This window comes from Lithobates pipiens, unplaced genomic scaffold (genome assembly GCF_037356315.1).
Source record: "Lithobates pipiens isolate NorthernLeopardFrog02 unplaced genomic scaffold, aLitPip1_a1.2 Scaffold_22, whole genome shotgun sequence".
Classification (NCBI taxonomy): Eukaryota; Metazoa; Chordata; class Amphibia; order Anura; family Ranidae; genus Lithobates; species Lithobates pipiens.
Window position 1 is genome coordinate 348,767,852 of NW_027507784.1, and position 20,019 is coordinate 348,787,870.

A 20,019-nucleotide genomic window follows, 5' to 3' on the forward strand; every position below is an offset into this window, starting at 1 on the left:
CTGGACTGAGAGATCCCCCGTCGCTGGATATGATCATCCATCGCTGGACCCCGGAGACCCGTCGCTGGATAGCAAGAATGGATTAGCACTGCTGGAATCTTTTTTTTATTTTTTTCATTTTTAATAAAGGAATTTTTCAAAAGTGTGTTTGTCTTATTTAACCATTTTGACACTTTCTTTGTGAAATGGTAGGGGTACTTTTGTACCCCCTTACCATTTCAAACAGGGGGGGGGGCGAGATCTGGGGGTCCCCTTGTTAAAGGGGGCTTCCAGATTCTGATAAGCCCCCCGCCCGCAGACCCTCACAACCAACGGCCAGGGTTGTGAGGATGAGGCCCTTGTCCTTATCAACATGGGGACAAGGTGCTTTGAGGGGTCACAGACCCCCAAAGCATCCTCCCAATGTTGAGGGTATGTGGCCTGGTACGGTTCAGGAGGGAGGGGGGGCCGCTCTCTCGTCCCCCCCTCTTTTCCTGCGGCCTGCCAGGTTGCGTGCTCGGATAAAGGGTCTGGTATGGATTTTTAGGGGGACCCCCACGTCAATTTTTTTTTAAATTTGATGCGGGGTTCCCCTTAATATCCATATCAGACCTGAAGGGTCTGGTTATGGATATTTAGGGGGACCCCCACGTCAATTTTTTTTTTTTATTTGACACGGGGTTCCCCTTAATATCCATGTCAGACCTGAAGGGCCTGGTAATTGAATTTAGGGGAACCCCCACGCTTTTTTTTATTTTTTTATCAATGAATGAATGAATTGTCGGCTAATGCAGAGAACACTCATTGAGTGTTCTCTGTATTACGGGACCCGACAATAGCCGCAAGTGATTTTAAAAGACTTTTTTTCCTGCACAAATGACACTTTGTGCAGGGACAGTTCTAAGCAGCAGAAACATGCGCCCCTTCACAGGCATACTATAGACACCCCCCAGCTACGAAATTTAAAGGAATATTACACTTTTATTGTTTCACTTTAATCATTATTAAAATCACTGCTCCTGAAAAAACTGCCGTTTTTAAAACTTTTTTTTGCATTGATCCATGTCCCCTGGGGCAGGACCCGGGTCCCCAAACACTTTTTAGGACAGTAACCTGCATATTACCCTTTAAAATGAGCACTTTAGATTGTGAACGTTCGAGTCCCATAGACTTTAATAGGGTTCTAAAGTTCACACGAAGTTTAGGTCTGTTCGCAGGTTCTGGTGCGAACTGAACCGGGGGGGTGTTCGGCTCATCCCTACTGGTGTTATTATTATTATTATTATTATTATTATAATACAGGATTTATATAGCGCCGACAGTTTACACAGCACTTTACAACATTAGGGTAGACATTACAATACAATTCAAGACAAGGGGGATCAGAGGTCCCTGCTCGTTAGAGCTTACAAACTAGGAGGGAGGGTCAAGTTATACAAAAGGGTAATAGCTGTGGGGGATGAGCTAATGGAGAAAATAGTGTGGTTGTTAGATGGAGGCAGGATAGGCTTCTCTGAAGAGGAAAGTTTTCAGGGATCGCCTAAAAGTGGATAAATTTGGAGACATTCTGACAGATTGGGGTAGTGAGTTCCAGAGGATGGGCGAGACTCGGGGAGAAGTCCTGGAGGCGGATATGGGAGGAGGTGATGAGGGAGCTAGAGAGCAAGAGGTCTAGGGAGGAACGAAGTGGGCGATTAGGTTGGTATTTGGGGACTAGGCTAGTGATGTAGCTGGGGGCAGAGTTGTGGACGGCTTTGTAAGTAAGTGTTAGTATTTTGAATTTAATTTGTTGGGCAAGTGGTAGCCAGTGGAGGGACTGGCAGAGAGGGGTAGCAGACACTGTGCGGTTTCTAAGGTGGGTGAGTCTGGCAGCAGCATTCATGATGGACTGAAGGGGGGAGGAGTCTATTTAAAGGTGAGCCAATGAGGAGGGAGTTGCAGTAGTCAAGGCGAGAGATAACCAGGGAGTAAATCAGGAGCTTTGCGGTTTCCTTGGTTAGAAAGGGACGTAGTTTAGAGATGTTTCGGAGGTTGAGGCGGCAAGCTTTGCAAAGTGATTGGATGTGGGGCTGAAAGGAGAGTTCAGAGTCCAGGATAACACCTAGACCCTGACATGGGGGGGATGGGTGGATGGATGTGCCATCACTCTTGACAGAGAAGTCAGGGGAAGAGGCACGTGGGGGGAGGAAATATTATAAGTTCGGTTTTGGACAAGTTGAGTTGGAGGAAGTGTTGTGACATCCATACAGATATGTCTGTTAGTAAGTTGGTGATGTGTGAGGAGACGGAGGGGGTGAGTTGAGGGGTGGAGAGATAGATTTGAGTGTCGTCAGCGTAGAAATGATATTGAAAGCCATGAGAGGCTATCAGCTGACCCAGGGAAGAGGTGTAGATTGAAAATAGAAGAGGTCCAAGAACAGAACCTTGGGGGACCCCGACAGAGAAGGGAAGAGGAGAGGAGGAAGTAGAAATGTAAGTGACACTGAAGGTGCGTTGGGACAGGAAGGATGAGAGCCACTGAAGAGCACAGTCATGGAGACCGAGGGAGTAAAGTTTTTCGTGGAGGAGGGGGTGGTCAACCGTGTCAAAGGCAGCTGAAAGGTCTAGAAGTAGGAGTACAGAATAGAGTCCGTTGGTTTTTGCAGTTGCATACACACGGGTCGGACAAAGTTGTCACAAAATCCGATCGTTCAGAACGTGATGACGTTCGTTCGTTACGGCGGGACTACGTTCAGGCTAGTAGCCAATAGCTTTGGTCTCGTAATTTGACCTGAATTCTCCACAAACCATCGGACAAAGTCCCATCGGATCATGTTGTCAGAAAATGTTATATCCAGCTCTCAAACTTTGTTGGTCGGACATTCCGACGGAAAAAGTCCGATGGAGCCCACATACGGTCGCTCCGATCGGACATTTTCCATCGGAATTTCCGACCGTGTTTACAAGGGCTAAGTGTGAAAAATTACACACTAATAAAATGCACAAAAGAAAATCCACCCACTCCAAAAATGACTGTATTAATAATGAAGCACACATCTAGAATACACTGTAATGACAAAATTATTTACACCCCCCCCCCCCCCTCCCACCAAATGATGGAGTTCAGGTGTCCCCAGCGAAGGGTTCTGGTAATACTCCATCATACAAAGACATTGTGGACAATTGTGCTCTTCCAACCTTATGGTAACAGTTTGGTGAAGACACTTTTCTTTTCCACCATGACTGTGCCCCCCCCCCCCCCCCCCGCCAAATGATGGAGTTCAGGTGTTCCCAGCAAAGGGTCCTGGTGATATTCCATGTGACAGACCTAGCCGGGACCAAGGCTGTTGGAGGGGACTGAATGTGAGCCTCTTGCCCACTGATTATGGGCCCTGGCATTTTGGGGAACGGTGCTCTTTGTGAGCTGTATGCCTGGGGACCCCTGAGGTGGTGTTACTTGGATTCAGGTCCGTGCCCCCCCCCCCCAAGAGACACAGACTCTGGATATGTAAATGCCATATTAGCAATAGACTGAATCATACTGTTGGGACATAAACTGTTAGATGCGAATATCATCAACTCCAGCCACCTGTCTGTTGTGTAAATGGGTCTAGTCTGGCTTGTAAGAGTATTCCACACATTGCTGTTGTGCTAATTAACCCTGTGTTGATGTTTATGGTAATGTATATTGAATAGTCAGTCAGTGAGCTAGGAGACAAACCCTGAAAAGTCTCATCTCTCAGACAACTAGTCTGGGTCAATGATTAGATAATTAGCTCATGCTAATTAGGTTAAGTTTTAGTCATCTGCTATATATATTTGTGGGAGATCTCAAATAAAAGGCTATTCCTGATGTACTCCAAGACTGGTGTTGTCTAGTTCTTGGGGGTTCCTGTAGCCAGATCCATTGGACTCGTGTCCCAGGACTTAGGAAGCGGTATACTGATGGAAGCACTCAAGCGGAGTATGGGGGACGTTCCGTCACACTCCATTTATACAAAGACATTGTAGACAATTGGGCTCTTCCAACCTTATGGTAACAGTTTGGTGAAGACCCTTCTCTGTTCCACCATGTTCCCCAGTGTACAAAGTCAGCTCCGTAAAGACACGGTGTGGAGGGGGAACTCCAGCGTCCTGCACAGAGCCCTAACCTTATCCTTACTAAACACCTTTGGGATGAATTGAAATGGCAATGGTGAGCCAGATCTTCTCATCCAACATCAGTACCTGACCTCCCAAATGGGCATAAAATTCCCACAGATGGGAAGAGTCTTCCCAGAAAACTGGAGAAAGGGTGGTGCCCATGATTTTGGAATGGGATGTTCAACAAGCCCATGTAGGTGTGATGGCCAGGGGTTCACCGACTTTTGGTCATACAGTATACATCTGATATGAATCTGATCTGAAGCTTCCTTTGTATGTTATAAAATATGTAGAATTGTTTTGAGAAATAAACTACCTATAGCAGACATAGATACATATTACATAAACATACTTGACCCCGTCCCAGCCGATTGTCTGTTGGTGGCCCCGCTGGCGGCAGTATCAGTGCCGCTTTCCATTTGACTTGTAAATGCCTGCAAATACATAACACAAGAAAATTAAGTCCATTAAACAGCAAGAGAAACAACTAATGTGACTTTGGAAGTGAGGTTGTGGGCGGGGCCCCCCTTTCACCCGGTGCACACGGGGCCTTTACTCTCTCTTCCCCTTGGTGTAAGCGCTCACTGATGCCCGAGACTAGGCGGTACCGCGTTCATGTGAACTCAACATTAGGGTGGCACCTCAACTTAGAAGTGAGCCGTACACCCAGAGTAACAGTGTCCCCACTTGAGGCTCTGCACTGCGAACCACTTTGTCCCTTGATACCTACACCTGCATGGAATGTAACAGTTTGAAGGAGACACCACAGAGCAAGGTCCAGTTCCACCAGTCCAGCTCTTTTATCGCAGCAATAGACTGTGGCTCTGCTTGTACCTGTCAGAACACACTTGCGGTTTTAAAGGCACCAGTTGTTTTTAACCTCCCACATTCTATGCAAGGTAAAAAAACCTTCTGTGTGTAGCAGCCCCCCCCCCCCCCCAGCCTCCCCTGATACTTATCTGAGCCTCCACTCGATCCAATGATGTCCACAAGAGCTTTGGCTCTCTGAGGACTCGCAGTCCTGATTGGCTTTTGGCAGTAGCAGAAGCCATTGGCTCCCGCTGCTGTCAATCACAGGCCAGTGACCCAATCAGGAGACTGAGGGTGCGAGGCCGAGTCGCAGCTCCATGTGTGAACGGACACACGGCGCCCCCCAGAGCAAGCTGCTTGCTGTGTGAGGACTCAGCAGGAGGGAGCGGCCAGGAGTGCCAGTACGGGACCCAAAAAAATAGAAGGATCCGGACTGCTCTGTGCAAAACCACTGCACAGAGCAGGTAAGTATGACATGTTTGTTAAAAAAAAAAAAAAAAGACTTTAATATCACTTTAACTCCTTCCATACCTATGGCTAGGTGTTTAGGGTCTCTGCCACACAGATTCTGTCCCAGTAGCTGTAGCGCTAACTGCACAGGAGAGAAGCAGGGGACTACTCCCCTCACTATGCTTCTCATTGCATTCCCATTTTAGCTTGCTACCCTTAGCAACAGCATGTTCTTCTCTTCACCCCATGTGTGCATAACAGGCTTTACCATAAGCCATGTACCACCCTGCACCCCTTTAGAGTAACTTCAGACCAGGCTTTATATGGTTAAAGAAACTTTATTCGAAGGCTGCAACAGCACACTCCAAACCAGTCATAAGGCCCTAACTAATATTCCTAGGCTGCCCAGTCATACCTCAACAGGTAGAAGTCCATTTCTGGAGAGTCCCATTGTTGGAGGGTTCCTTTAGTGGAAACACTCATTGGATCCTGCTGGCTACATCTTCTTTCATTGACCCGTAACCTTCTCCCATGCCATCCTCCCAGCTCCCCCTGGATCCAGCCTTTACCCTATTTATATGTTCCACAGGGTGGAGGGAGGGGCTAGAAAAAGTCTGGTAAACCCGGAGACCCATAATTAACCGTTCCCCATGTAGGCAGCCCAGAATCCATACCTAGTAGTAACCCAATTTGTAGGCACCGGCCTGTAAGGTGGCCAGGTCTAGTGGGATAAGGGAGAGGCCTTCTATAATTGTGTGCAGAACAAGTAAAGAGTCTCTAGTCCTGTCTGTGTATCCTGTCCAAGCCTGCACTATCATCTCCCCTATTTGTCATCCGGCACTCCAGCAGAATGCAAGACTGGAATTCCTCACTCCTCTATTGTTATTCAGATTGAACTCTTCCCAACAGGTCCTACACAGCACCATCTCCATGCACCTATTGATGGCTCTGTGCCAGCTGTGGACAAGGAACTGGGCACCTCACCAACCAGATAGCCATGTGGTAATATTCAACCTCTAGACCAGTGATTCTCAACCAGGGTTCCTCCAGAGGTTGTAGGGGTTCCTTCAGCATTGGGCCATTTCTGCCTCTCAGATAAGTTCCCACTGACACCATTGATCTTTTTAGCTCTCTGTAAGGAGGGAATTCTTCCCAATGACCACAAGTGTAAGGACCATTCTTCCCACTGACCACAAGTGTGAGGACCATTCTTCCCACTGACCATCACATTAATGTATCATGAGTTGTAGATTTCTAATTTTTAGCAGGGGTTCCCCGAGACCGGAGAACTGTTTCAAGGGGTTCCTCTGTGTTGAAAAGTTTGAGAAAGGTTGCTCTAGACTAAGATTATCACTACAAACATGAGATCTCCATTACCTTGATGGTGTCCCTGTCACTGGGGTGAAGGACCAAATGAACTTCTTGAAGACTCCGTACTTTGTTTTTGCAGCTAAACTGGAAAATTTCATCGAACATCACAAAAGCAACTAAATCCTTCGGAAATCTGAGAATGCCGGTTCCAATAGCTGGGAAAGATATTGACATCCACTGGTTCTGCTCTGCCTGCCCCAAGCAGTCTTTAATAATTTTGCGAAGAATCTGAAACAGAGAGTCCGAGTTTGAAGTGTAACTCTGGGCAAGATAAAAAAAACTAAATGACATATGTAATTTGCAATTCTATAGTACTTTTCTCCTTGGGGACTAAAAAGGAGGTGACGCAGCCATCTTGAGTACACTCAGGTGAGCCAACTGACCTACCAGCATGTCTTTGGAGTGAGGAAGGAAACAGACGTAGCCAGAGGAAACCCACACAAGAACAAGGGGAAACGTTATGCAAATAGTGTCCTGTTTGGGGTTCAAACTGAGGACCCCCAATTCTGCAAGACACCTCAACACAAAATGGCTCCATGGAAAGTATTGAAAAATTATTTCTAAGCCCTTGTACACACGGTCGGACATTCCGACAGAAAATGTCCGATCGGACCGTGTTGTCTGATAATCCAACTGTGTGTGGGCTCCATTGGACTGTTTCCATCGGTGGTTTTAGAGCTGGGCTATAAAATTTTACGACAACATGATCTGATCCGACTGTGTCCGATCGTTTTTAGAGAATTCTGATCGGACAAAGTGCCACGCATGCTCAGATCAAATTCCTAGACCAAAGCTATTGGCTACTAGCCTGAACGTAGTCCCGTCGTAACGAAATAACGTCATCACGTTCTGAACGATCAAATTTTCCAACAACTTTGTCGACCGTGTGCATGCAACACAAGTTTTGGACAAAATCCGACGGATTTTGTTGTCGGAATGTCCGACCGTGTGTACAAGGGCTTAAAACACAAAGAGGAACTCCAGCCATTTTTTCAGGATATAGTAAGAAAGGGGTGTGGCTTGACTGCTCCTTAAAGATCCACATGAAAAAAAGATTCCTTTAATTCAACGAACTTTCACTTTCCAAGGAAATTTTCACTTAGCAGAATGAAGTGAAGCTGTGTTGACTTCAATCATCCAATCATGTTCCAGCAAAAATCCATTTTTTTTTTCAAATTTTCTTTGCCTGTGATTGGGTATTTTTTGCAAAGAAAATTTTTACCACCTTCACTAAGCTAAGTGAAAATTCCCTTCAAAGTGAACAGGCTTTAGTCCTTTATTAAATCAACCTCAATGAATTTTCCCACCACAGGCCTGAAGGTACCTTTTCCGATGTTCCTTGTCCGTTGTCCCATTGAGGGGTCACAACATGAAGAACCTCTTGACAGATGAGATTACAGCCGTCAGTACTAAACACGGATCCCGGTTCCCCCTGAGTGCCGAGACTTTCATCGTTCAGGAGTTGTTGCATATTAGAGCCTGCCCGACTCAGCAAGGCTTTGGATACGGCACCTCTAGTCAGGTCCAGATCGGCTCCTACACTGTTCACAATGACATCCGTCTGCCATGGAAAGAGATGACAAGCATTACCAAGTGATTATTTGTTAAAAATATAATTTCCTAAGAGTTAAGTGGTTTGAATTTCAAAAAGATCCAGTAAAAATCTTTGTAATTCTAATTTGCTCCATATCTGAAAAGAAAGAGAATCAAAAATATGGACAACTAGAAATATATATATATATATATATATATATATATATATATATATATAGCGGCGGTACTCCTAATGAGTACGCGCTATATGTTCAAATTTAGTTTTTACCCCATTTTAGTTTTGGGGTTACTTGTGTTAAATTGTACTTTGGCATCAGTTTGGCTGGGCTGCATAGATATCTGGTCATAAGTGGGGTTGTACACCTGTGGGAGGCTATAGAATGCAGTCTGGTTGGACGCATTAGGTACCAAGCCTTATCTCGGAACCAATCAGTGGGCGCGTATGTCTCACTGCGTAATCCGGGATGGGGGACTTAACCATTTTCAAACCGGACCACTTTTTGCGATTCGGCACTGCGTCGCTTTAACTGACAATTGCGCGGTCGTGCGACGTGGCTCCCAAACAAAATTGACGTCCTTTTTTTCCCACAAATAGAGCTTTCTTTTGGTGGTATTTGATCACCTCTGCGGTTTAAAAATTTTTGCGCTATAATCAAAAATAGAGCGACAATTTTGAAAAAAACTATTTTTTTTTTACTTTTTGTTATAATAAATATCCCCCAAAAATATATATAAAAAAAACCTGTTTTTTTCCCTCAGTTTAGGCCGATACGTATTCTTCTACATATTTTTGGTAAAAAAAACCCGCAATAAGCGATTATTGATTGGTTTGCGCAAAAAGTTGTAGCGTTTACAAAATAGGGGATAGTTTTATGGCATTTTTATTAATAATTTTTTTTTTTTACTAGTAATGGCGGCGATCAGCGATTTTTATTGTGACTGCGACATTATGGCGGACACATCGGACATTTTTGACACATTTTTGGGACCATTGTCATTTATACAGCAATCAGTGTGATACAAATGCACTGATTCCTGTGTAAATGACACTGGCAGTGAAGGGGTTAACCAGTGGGTGGCAGTGTAGGGGTTAAGTGTTCCTAGGGGTGTGTTACTAACTGTGGGGGGGCTGGGCTTTGTGTTAGTGAACACTCATCTCTGCTCCAATCACATGGAGCAGAGATCAGTGTCACTTGTTGCTAGGCAGAACGGGGAGATGCTGTTTACAACGGCATCTCGCCGTTCAGCCTTCCCGTGAGATGATCACGGGTATCCCCACGACGATCGAGTCCGCGGGACCCGCGACTGGACTCACGAGGGTCCCGACCGGCCCACGAGTGTGCCGCCGGCGGCGCACACGCGACGGCAGGGCGGCATATAGAAATGGACGTACCTGTACGCCAATATGCCTGCCCGTGCCATTCTGCCAACGTACATTGGCGTGCGCTGGTCGGGAACTGGTTAAAGCGGAGGTCCACCCTAAAATGGACCTCCGCTCATCGGAATCCCCCCCCCTCCGGCGCCACAATCGGCACCTTTCAGGGGGGAGGGGGGTGCAGTTACCTGGATAATCCAGGTAACTGCACCCACTTCCGGGCTAGCTCTCTGCGGAAAGGGGCGTACGTTACGCCCCTTTCCGCAAGCGCCCGCCCCCTTCAGCAAGTGCCCCGCTGCCTGCTGGGAAACACACAGCTCCCAGAGGCAGCGGGGACCGTCCGGATTGCGCCGCGCGGCTCGCGCATGCGCAGTAGGGAACCGGGAAATGAAGCCGAAAGGCTCCATTTCCTGATTCCCATACCCAAGATGGCGGCGGCACGAGCGAGCGATCGGCTTCGGGTGCCGACATCGCGGGCGCGCTGGACAGGTAAGTGTCACTATTTAAAAGTCAGCAGCTGCAGTATTTGTAGCTGCTGGCTTTTAAAAAAAAAAAAAAAACGCGGAGTCCCGGTGGACTCCCGCTTTAAGGTGCCGAAGTCAAAACTGAGGAAAAATTTTTTTTTTATATATATTTTTGGGGGATATTTATTATAGCAAAAAGTAAAAAATAATGCATTTTTTTCTAAATTGTCGCTATTTTTTTGTTTATAGCGCAAAATATAAAAACCGCAGAGGTGATCAAATACCACCAAAATAACACTCTATTTGTGGGGAAAAAAAGGACGCCAATTTTGTTTGGGAGCTGCGTCGCACAACTGTCAGTTAAAGCGACGCAGTGCCGAATCACGAAAAATGCTCTGGTCAGGAAGGGGGTAACCATCTTTTATGGTTATATTTCCTTATTAGGGTATGAATGTACACATGTATAATATACTAGATCATGCCTTCTCAACCTTGGATGAATGCTTGAAAAAAGGTGTGAGGTCTCTCTCAGGGAATTCCATCTAATAATTTCTATATCTACCAATGTTCCTTACATTGGTAGCCATTAGCTTGAAGGTCATTGGTGTCAGTGGTTACTTATTTGGGAGGCAGAAACTGCTCACCGGTCAAAGTTCCCTTAGTAGCTTTCAGAAGAAACCTAGGGATCCACTGAATCCTGGTTGAGAAAGGCTGATAGACAGCATGTAAGAGCAGCAATTTAGTTAGTGATATGGTAACATTTCTACCAGATTTCCTCTCCTGTCTGGGTCCAGCTGTGGAGATCCCCTTGATGTCCAGTTTGGAGAAAATATCCAAAAGAAGACACAGATTTGGAAAGTGTGAGAACCACTCTTATGTTTTATTGCTATCTGTGTCTTTGTTGGGCAGATTCTCCCCCACTTCCTACTATCAAACTTGGACAGGAAGAAAGACTCAATAGAGGTTCTAACCCTTCCTACCTCTATTTAAATCATAAAAGTCTTTGGTGGAGTCCCACATTAGCAGGAAAATGCTGCATAATCTACATACCGAGCAGTCCTCAATGTTCTTCTGAATAAGCTTGATCTTCAGCCCTTCCTTGGTCTTCACAGATTTGGCATTGCCTCTATTCACTGGCACTGGTGATGGTGGGCTCTCTGCCACTCTCGTGACTGGCTGGGGTGCCATTGCTGTAGATGGAACGGAGCTCGTTTGGTTACCAAATTTGGCCTTTGTAACCTCAGAGAAAATGTTGACGGTTTCATCATTCATGTCCACAAGATGGATTCTCTGTAAAGTGCTCTGTTGTCCCGACATCTCTGCATAGTCCCGTATGGCTTCTACTATGTTTTCAATGCATAATTTTAGGGGAAAACCAAAAATACCAGAACTGACAGCTGGAATTGCTATTGAACTGTAACTCTTCTCGGAGGCCAGCTGTAAACTGGTGGTAATTGCCCTCCGTAGGAGCCGTTCACATCTGGAGGTCGAATTTGCATCCCATCGGGGACCCACTGTATGTATGATTTGTTTGCACGGCAATTTCCCTGCGTCAGTAATTACTGAATCTCCGGTGGACAATCTACCCTCTTTCCTGATAATCTGATCGCAGTCATCTTGGAGTTTATGTCCTGCTGCATCCAGAATAGCTTTAGCCAAACCCCCAATATGTTTCAGATCTTCATTGGCTGCATTAACGATGACATCTACATTGTGACGGCACAGGTCATCTTTATATACCAAGAGGGTCATTCCATTTGGAAGAGTTATTTGTAATCTGGGTTCACTAAATAGATTATCTTCTACACCAGCCTCTTCCAAATGTATAACACAATTGTAAGTTGTCCTTGCCATTGTAGCATGCACTTCTTCATTGGCCTTACAAAACTTTTTGGCTCCCGGTTTCTCAATACGCAGAGTATCACTATGAAGTGAGTGCAGAATGTCCCTAATGACATTTGCTTCTTCTTGAACCTTCATCCGCGGTCCCGACAGGCAGATGTTGTTCTGATTCTTTTTTACAATTACATTTTTCTTTATCTTTTCCAACATCTCCTTCCTTTCCTCCCAGATGAACGTCATCTTTGCTGAAGGTTGAACTGCAACCCCTATCTCTATAGTTGTGTTCTTCTCCAGAAAGTCACTGCATTGTTGGTAACACTTTAGAACATTTGGAGTCAGGCCGGCGATGACCAGGTTGTCCTCCATTCCAGAAGATTCCTCTATCAGGACTGTGATTTTCTCTGCATTAAATAACTGAAGTAGATGTGACTGGAGACTTCTCCACTTGGGAGATTTCAGAAGACTTTTGTCTTCCACTAAAAGTTCTCTGTGAACCAGATTTTCTTTGATTTGGTTTTCTGCTGTTGTCAAGTCTTCCTTTGAATGAGCCATCAGTTTAACATCACCATCATCAATTTCCAGCATTGCGTTGATGTTGTGACGTACAAAGAGCAGAGAGGACATCTCTTCGTTATCGGTGGCTATCAGGAACTGGATGAGGTGTGGATTCATCTGGAAGGGTTTACTTTTCATTTGTTGTTTGATGTCGAGTATCTCACATTTGGCCGTGAGCACTTCTTCTCTCAGCCCCGATAGGCAGATAGTCTTTGTTGGCACATCATAGTCCATCTTCAGCTCTGGAACCTTGTCCAGGATCTTCTTCTTCAGGTCGCTGTTACACATAATCTGATAGAAGGCTGGAGACATGGGTAAGGTCTCAGTCTTGGTTTGTTTCTTTCTTTCCACCACTTTGGTGGTTTCCTCTACCAGTTGTCTGAATGTTGGGTCAATCTTTGTAACATCCTTGGACATTCCAGCCAAGAAAACTATCTCTAAAACAAAGTCAGGTTTGATGAGTACTCCGTCATAGGTGGAGCTGCTGACATGTTCTCTAATAGCTTCCCAGACCGACTCATCCATTTTATACTCTATTACTCTGAACTTTGATATGAGAAGTGAGAATTCTTTATAAATATCCTCACTCCACTTCGGTACAATCTTTGTCACAGACCTGAGATTGGTGGACAAGGTGGGAGGGAAGACGAGTTGAAGGACAGGATTCTGGCAGTCTTGATCTGGCCATTTGATCTCACAGTGTTTATCCTTCATCTTCACATCTATGTTGTTCTTTATTCCTTCATTATTACAGATATGTTGTAATATGTATGGACTGATATTAAACTCTATTGGCTTTGGTATTTCTATACAAGGTCCGTCCTTCCCATACAGTGCTATACCCAACATGGGGTAGTAAGGGTATACGGATATCTTTTTCTTGGAAAACACATGATCCTTCTTCAAAACTCTTTGGACATCTGGAAAAGAAGGAAACAAACAAATGGTTCACAGTGATGTTTCACTTAATACTCATATTTACTTCTTTGAAGTTGTTGACCAATAATCATTTATTTCACCCATTTAATTAAGTACTGTTTTTGTTCTCTATGCCCCATTATTCCCAATATCATAAATGACTCCATCAGCACCGGCTTTGTACCAACAATCCTCAAAACTGCTGCCATCACCAGGTACCAAAAACCCCCAACATGGCTCTGGACAATTTAAACAAATTTCAACCCATGTCTAACTTACTCTTCCTTACCAATATATATATATATATATATATATATATATATATATATATATATATATATATATATATATATATATAATTACACAAATAAATAAAAATCATCATAAATAAGTAAAATAATAATGTGTAATGATACATTAATAATAATTAACCTATGTATTTAAAAATATTAAATACATTATTATTATTATTATTGTTAACAATAATAATAATACAACAAACACCTATAAAGACCCAGACTCTAACAAAAAATACATTAATAATAATAATAATAATTTATTTTGTGTTAGGGTTAATGTGTTTAGCTATTTATTATTATTAAATTTTTTAAGGGGTAAGAGTTAAAGTTAAGGGTTAATTATTTATTTATTGTTACTTAGTATTCATTTATTGAATTTATTTATTTTATTTATTTCACTATTTGTTTTACATGTATTTATTCATTTAATATCATTCATATAATAAGAAATAAAATAAAATAAAAAATAAATAAAATAATAATAAATAACTTTAACCCCCAACTGCTAATCCTAACCCTAACCTAAACTGAACTTGAACCCCTTACGCTAGCGAAAAAACATTATAATAAATGAATAATAGTAAAATAAAAAAAATAAAAGCTAATGTAAAAGCTAAAAAAAATGATGCAACAGATAACAGTTTTCTCTATTGGCTAATAATAAAAAAAACCCTGCCAAAGCCCAAAAATGGACTATACAAATGCGCAAGGTCATGCAAAAACACGCCAAAATCATGCATAAAAAATAAATAAAAATAAAAAATAAAAAAAATAAAAAATAAAAAAAAACTCTGGAAAAGCACTCAAAAACGCTACGCTCGGGTGTGAATGCAGCCTAACTATTCTTATCCTACTGGATCCTAGTTCTGTCTTTGATATGAACGCAACGATTTTACTCTCTTGCCTTGAATTCATATTTGGAATTTCAGAATTGGCTCTGAAATGGATCAAGTCATATCTCGCTGAATGCTGTCACTTTTTTTCTCTTGCGTATTCCAGTCTGAAGTCGGACCAGCCAAGTTGGGTGTCCCCCAGGACTCAATCTGGGGACCTTTTACTTTTTAGCATTTACATGTTTCCACTTGGCTAACTGCTTAGATCACGAGGGCTCAATTATGATGATCTAAAAACTTTGATGACCCACAATTTCCTTCAGTTAAACTGTGATAAGACTGAAGGCACCCCCCCCCCCCCATCAATTACATAAGGCCCGTCCTGATATCCTATCTATAGAAGGCACTATACTTCAGCTTCGGTCTAAATTGAAAACTCTAGGGGTGATATCTGATGCTGGTGATCCACATGTACAAAATGTTGCCAGAACATCTTTTTTCCATTAGAGAATCATTGCTGGGCTGCGTCCTATGCTATCATACACTGGAGCTAAAAAGCCGATTCATACATTTGTCTTCTCCCGACTTGACTTCTGCAATGTTTTACTCGTGGGTGTACCTAAATTCACTATTAAATCGACTTCAATATGTCCAAAATTCTGCAGCCAGAATCCTGACTAGGTCTGGTACAAGTGATCATGTTACCCGGATTCTGGGGTCTTTGCACTTACTACCCGTTCAGGTTTCGCATGGACTTTAAGGTCCTCTTGCTCACCTCTAAGGCTCTTCGTGGCTTGGCACCCCATTATATCTCTGAACTTTTATCAACGTATTCCTGCCCTGGTAAGCTCCGCTCCTCAAATTCTGGTCTTCTGTGTGTCCCCCTACTCTCCTGAACTCAATGGGAGACAGAGCCTTCTCCTGCTCCGCTCCAGAACTCTGGAATTTACTTCCAAAGAACATCAGAGAATCATCTTCTCTAAACTCATTCAAATTAAGGTGATTGTAAACCTTCGTTCTTCTTTTTTTAGATAACAAACATTTATTTACCTCCACTGTGCAGCTCGTTTTGCACAGAGTGGCCCTGAACACAGGGCTGTGTTTTGGCTTAGGCCTAGAGCGGCACTTTGCGTGCACGGGGGGGTCACCCATCTTCCTGCCTCCCGCACCCACCTCTCGCATACATGCAGCCCACGGTGGCCGGCTTGCTGTAGCGGCGCTGCAGTGTATGGTTGCCGCTGTGTATGGCCGTGCTTGGCAGAGGTTGGGGCAGCCACCACCCTCTGCCAAGCATGCCCATACACAGCGGCGTAGCCACAGTAAGGTTGCAGCGGGAGCCAGGAATCGTGAAGACGGGGGGTGGCTTTCTCTCATGAAGGGGGCGGCGTGTGACTCAGACCCCCATAAGCGGCTGGTGACTGGCGGAGGTGGAGCCTTATGTTCTGCCTACCCTCCTCCACACTGCTTTCCTTGAATCTTCTCCTCTGCATCAGGGCGGGGTCTGGCTGTGACGTCAGGAGAGAGAGAGAGAGAGAGAGAGAGAGAGAGAGAATCTCCCAGGACAGCAGGTAAAATTATTGAATAAATTATATCAGTGTTATGGGCACAGTGGCAGCATTGGATGGGCACAATATCGGTATTTGATGGGCACACTGGTGGTATTTGATGGCACAATGGCTACAATTGATGGGGCACAGTGGCTGCGTTTGATGGGGCACAGTGGCTGCGTTTGATGGGGCACAGTGGCTGCGTTTGATGGGGCACAGTAGCTGCGTTTGATGGGGCACAGTGGATACGATTTATGGGTACAGTGGCTGCATTTGATGGCACAGTGGCTACAATGGATGGGCACAGTGGCAGTATTTGAGGGGAACAGTGGCTACAATTGATGGGCGCAGTGGCTACAATTGATGGGCGCAGTGGCTACAATTGATGGGCACAGTGGCTGCGTTTGATGGGCACAGTGGCTGCGTTTGATGGGCACAGTGGCTGCGTTTGATGGGCACAGTGGCAGCGTTTGATGGGCACAGTGGCAGCGTTTGATGGGCACAGTGCGACTGTAATTGATGTCTTTTTTTCTGAATTTTTTAGTTTGTTTGCGCTCCCCCCCAAATTTTTTAGCACCAACCTCCACTGACATGTGCAAAGTGCTCCATGCATGCTAAAATCAATGCAAAAATAAACAGTCCACATTTAATGAAAGTGCATTAATATACAGATCATGAAATTGAAATAAAGTGCTCCATCAATGCTGAAATCAATGCAAACTCATTAAAGAAGAGTTCAACACCTGGTTTACAGATGATAGGGTGGGTCTTAAACTGGAATGGGTGGTTGTATTTAAATTAGGGGGGTGCATGAATTTAGTCAGGCCTAGGGCAGCACAAAACCTAAATACACTACTGCCCGAACATCCTCTTCTGGGGTCCTTCGGCGGCTCTCGCGGCTCCTCCCCGCATCTTATAACCCCCTAGGAGAAGCGCTCTCCCTGGGGGTTACTTTTGCGGGCATGCTCCCGAGTACAGCATTTGCGTGCATAGACACAGAATGGTGGAATTGGCCCCGCCCCCTGGCGAACGTGTCATTGGATTTGATTGACAGCAGCGGGAGCCAATGGCTGCGCTGCTATCAATCTATCCAATCAAGAGACAAGAACCACGGCCAGAGAGGTCCAGCATGTCTCTGCTGAGGGAATGAACAGGCTCGGGTGAGTAAAGGGGGGCTGGGGGCCGGTCACTGTCAGAAGTCTTTTCAATGGGCTGCTCTATGTGCTAGAAATGTGGAAGAAAGATCTAACCCTTTTCTCAAAATCCCACGCATGCATTCCCGACAGACACAAATGTGAATGCAGGTTAAATGTCTCAGTGGTCAGTGTAAATCTTCTCATTATATTAGTGCTTGGTGTACAATCCTTTCATTCACACTAGTGGCCAGTGTGAATGTTCCCCTTACATTAGTGCTCAGTGTAAACCCCTATTACATTGGTGGCTAGTGTAAATCCCTATTACATTAGTGCTCAGTGTAAACCCCTATTACATTGGTGGCCAGTGTAAATCCCTATTACATTAGTGCTCAGTGTAAACGCCTATTACATTGGTGGCCAGTGTTGAAACTCCTCTTTATAGTTGGTAAAAAAAATCTGCATTGCCATTAATCACACCCTCCCCTCCCCCCAGCACTGCCACTTACCCCAGGAGTTCTAGGATCCCTAGGAGTTTTCTGCCTATTGATGGGTCCGCTCACCTCCCCAGTCCATGTTTTGGCAGGCAGTGAGGAGATGATGTCCTATAACCTCTAGCAAACAATCAGTGAACAGTATTACTGTACAGTAATCTCTAGCAACCAATCAACAAGCAGAAATCATGTGCTGTAACCTCTAGCAACTAATCAGTGAGCCGTAATGTGTATTGTAACCTCTAGCAACCAGTCAGTAAGCGGTAAGGATATGCTGTAACCTCTGGTAACCAATCACAATTGCTGCCTGATCTGATACAGTAAACTGATTTTGAGTCTAGCTTCTATTTATTGTATGTTTGAGAGCAGCTGGAGAGTGAAATTTGATGGGGGGGGGTTTGGCAAGAAAACTTTGCCCAGGGTGCAATCAATGTTAAAGGCGGCCCTACTCCCCGGGGGGGGGGGGGGTCAGTCTGAATAATGTGCGTCCTTTCTGTGTTTCCATGGCTTTCATAACCCAATTTAATAGCATTTTAGTTCAGCAGTTACTAACTGACTATTTCAGGGACCTCTGTGATCTGTAATGTGTTTCTGAATAAATCAGCCATCGATAAATACATTTCAGCAGTAGTGATTTTCTGAAGTGAACAAAACGAAAAGTTTTTTTTGTAATCTGTTGGTCAACAATGAATATTACATAGTAGAGCATTTAAGTGATGAAAAGATTGGCATTGCCATCAAATAAAGGCTGCTCATAACCAATCCCATGGCCTGATCTGCTCATAACCAATCCCATGGCCTGATCTGCTCATAACCAATCCCATGGCCTGATCTGCTCATAACCAATCCCATGGCCTGATCTGCTCATAACCAATCCCATGGCCTGATCTGCTCATAACCAATCCCATGGCCTGATCTGCTCATGCTCCAACGGAAGCATTGTTTGAACATTCTGACGTTGACCACAAGTGGTTCTATCTCTCCTTGATGTGCCACTTGGGACAATGCCAAACCATTCAGAGGTGTTCCACCAAGCACTTCCAACCTATGAAGGTCTTCTCTGTAGCCACTCTGTGAACTCACCTGCTGTGTCCTGAAATGTGATCAGTGCGGCTCTTTCCTCGGGTACCATCACAATGTTTTCTACTCTTCCTCCTCCTTGTTTTGGGTTCTCAAAGAAAGCTGCCAGATACGTCTCAGAAGTGTTCTCCGGGACATTCTCCACCCTGACACTTCGGGATTCTTCCAGAGGCCTCGCTGTCAGCTTGTTGTGAGCCACTCTGAGGTTACTGGAGAAAGTTCTGATGAATCTCGGAATAGCTGGAGAAAAATAACAGGACATTTTTCCCAATTTTAATGCCATAAGTACAACTGTGTGAAAACTTTACTAAGCGAACACACACCCTTCCCGCTGAATGGCTTATGAGTGAACTTGGTGAACATGGAGCCCTGATCCCGGCATGTAGGCAGTTGCAGTCTGTTTTCTCCACTCTAGGTGGTGCTTGACTGGAGCGGTACTGCAGCCAGAAGGGGAGTCTGGAGAAACCTGCTTTCTCTATGGTTTCCTGGTCTCCTAAAGCAGTGTTTCGGTTGGCTATGCTGCATTCAGGTGACCTCTAGTGGCCATCTTGGGTCAGCAGAGTCTTTATAAGTCCCCGCCCCCAGGTTTTGGAATGTATTTGCGAAGTGGCTAAAGTAAGGAAAGTTAAAGTTAGGGAAAGTAAATAGCAGCAGGTAAAGGTTCCGGACGAGTAGGGACAGGCTTGAGACATGCCACCCTTCATCCCCATTGTGACCAGACTGACCAGGTCACATTCCACCCTCTGAGACAAATGCTGTTGGTCCATCTTCACCTGCTGCATCTACACCAGTCACAGCCTGTGACCCACTGAAAAGAACCCCCATAACTTCAGCTCCTTTAAACTCGAGTTGCTCGCCCTGGTCTGAACTATCATGAGAAATTAATGCAATTCCTCATGGGGGGCCGACAGAGAAGTCTTCACCGACTACAACCCCCTGGCCTAACTGGACCTGAAAGGGATCATTGGAACAGAGTTGGGACACATGCCTGGCGCAGTTCAAGCTCAACATTCATTACTGGCCAGAAAAGCTCAATAGCCATGCAGACGCTCTGTCCCGATTTCTGGTGAAGCGCCCTAGGGAGGATGTGGGCTCTATGGTTTGTGGTTTCAACAAAAAGGCCAAGACCTGATGTAGGTGCAGTACTTCCTGTCCCTTCAGTACAGGCCTGCTTCCAAGGAGAGCCAGAAGTT

The 20,019-nt window shown here is 44.8% G+C and overlaps 1 protein-coding gene across 4 annotated transcripts in view; it reads right to left on the bottom strand.

Moving 5' to 3' along the window:
• The window catches only part of LOC143925142 (protein mono-ADP-ribosyltransferase PARP14-like), a 391,904-nt gene that overhangs the window by 356,484 nt on the left and 15,401 nt on the right, over positions 1–20,019 (bottom strand). For all 4 annotated transcript variants that reach the window (XM_077449758.1, XM_077449759.1, XM_077449757.1 and 1 more), the window contains exons 5-9: positions 18,830–19,066; positions 11,176–13,442; positions 8,057–8,293; positions 6,739–6,960; positions 4,454–4,535 (exon numbers count right to left, since the gene is read on the bottom strand). In XM_077449758.1, coding sequence (XP_077305884.1) covers positions 4,454–4,535; positions 6,739–6,960; positions 8,057–8,293; positions 11,176–13,442; positions 18,830–19,066 — 3,045 coding nt within the window. The remainder of the gene's footprint in view (positions 1–4,453; positions 4,536–6,738; positions 6,961–8,056; positions 8,294–11,175; positions 13,443–18,829; positions 19,067–20,019) is intronic.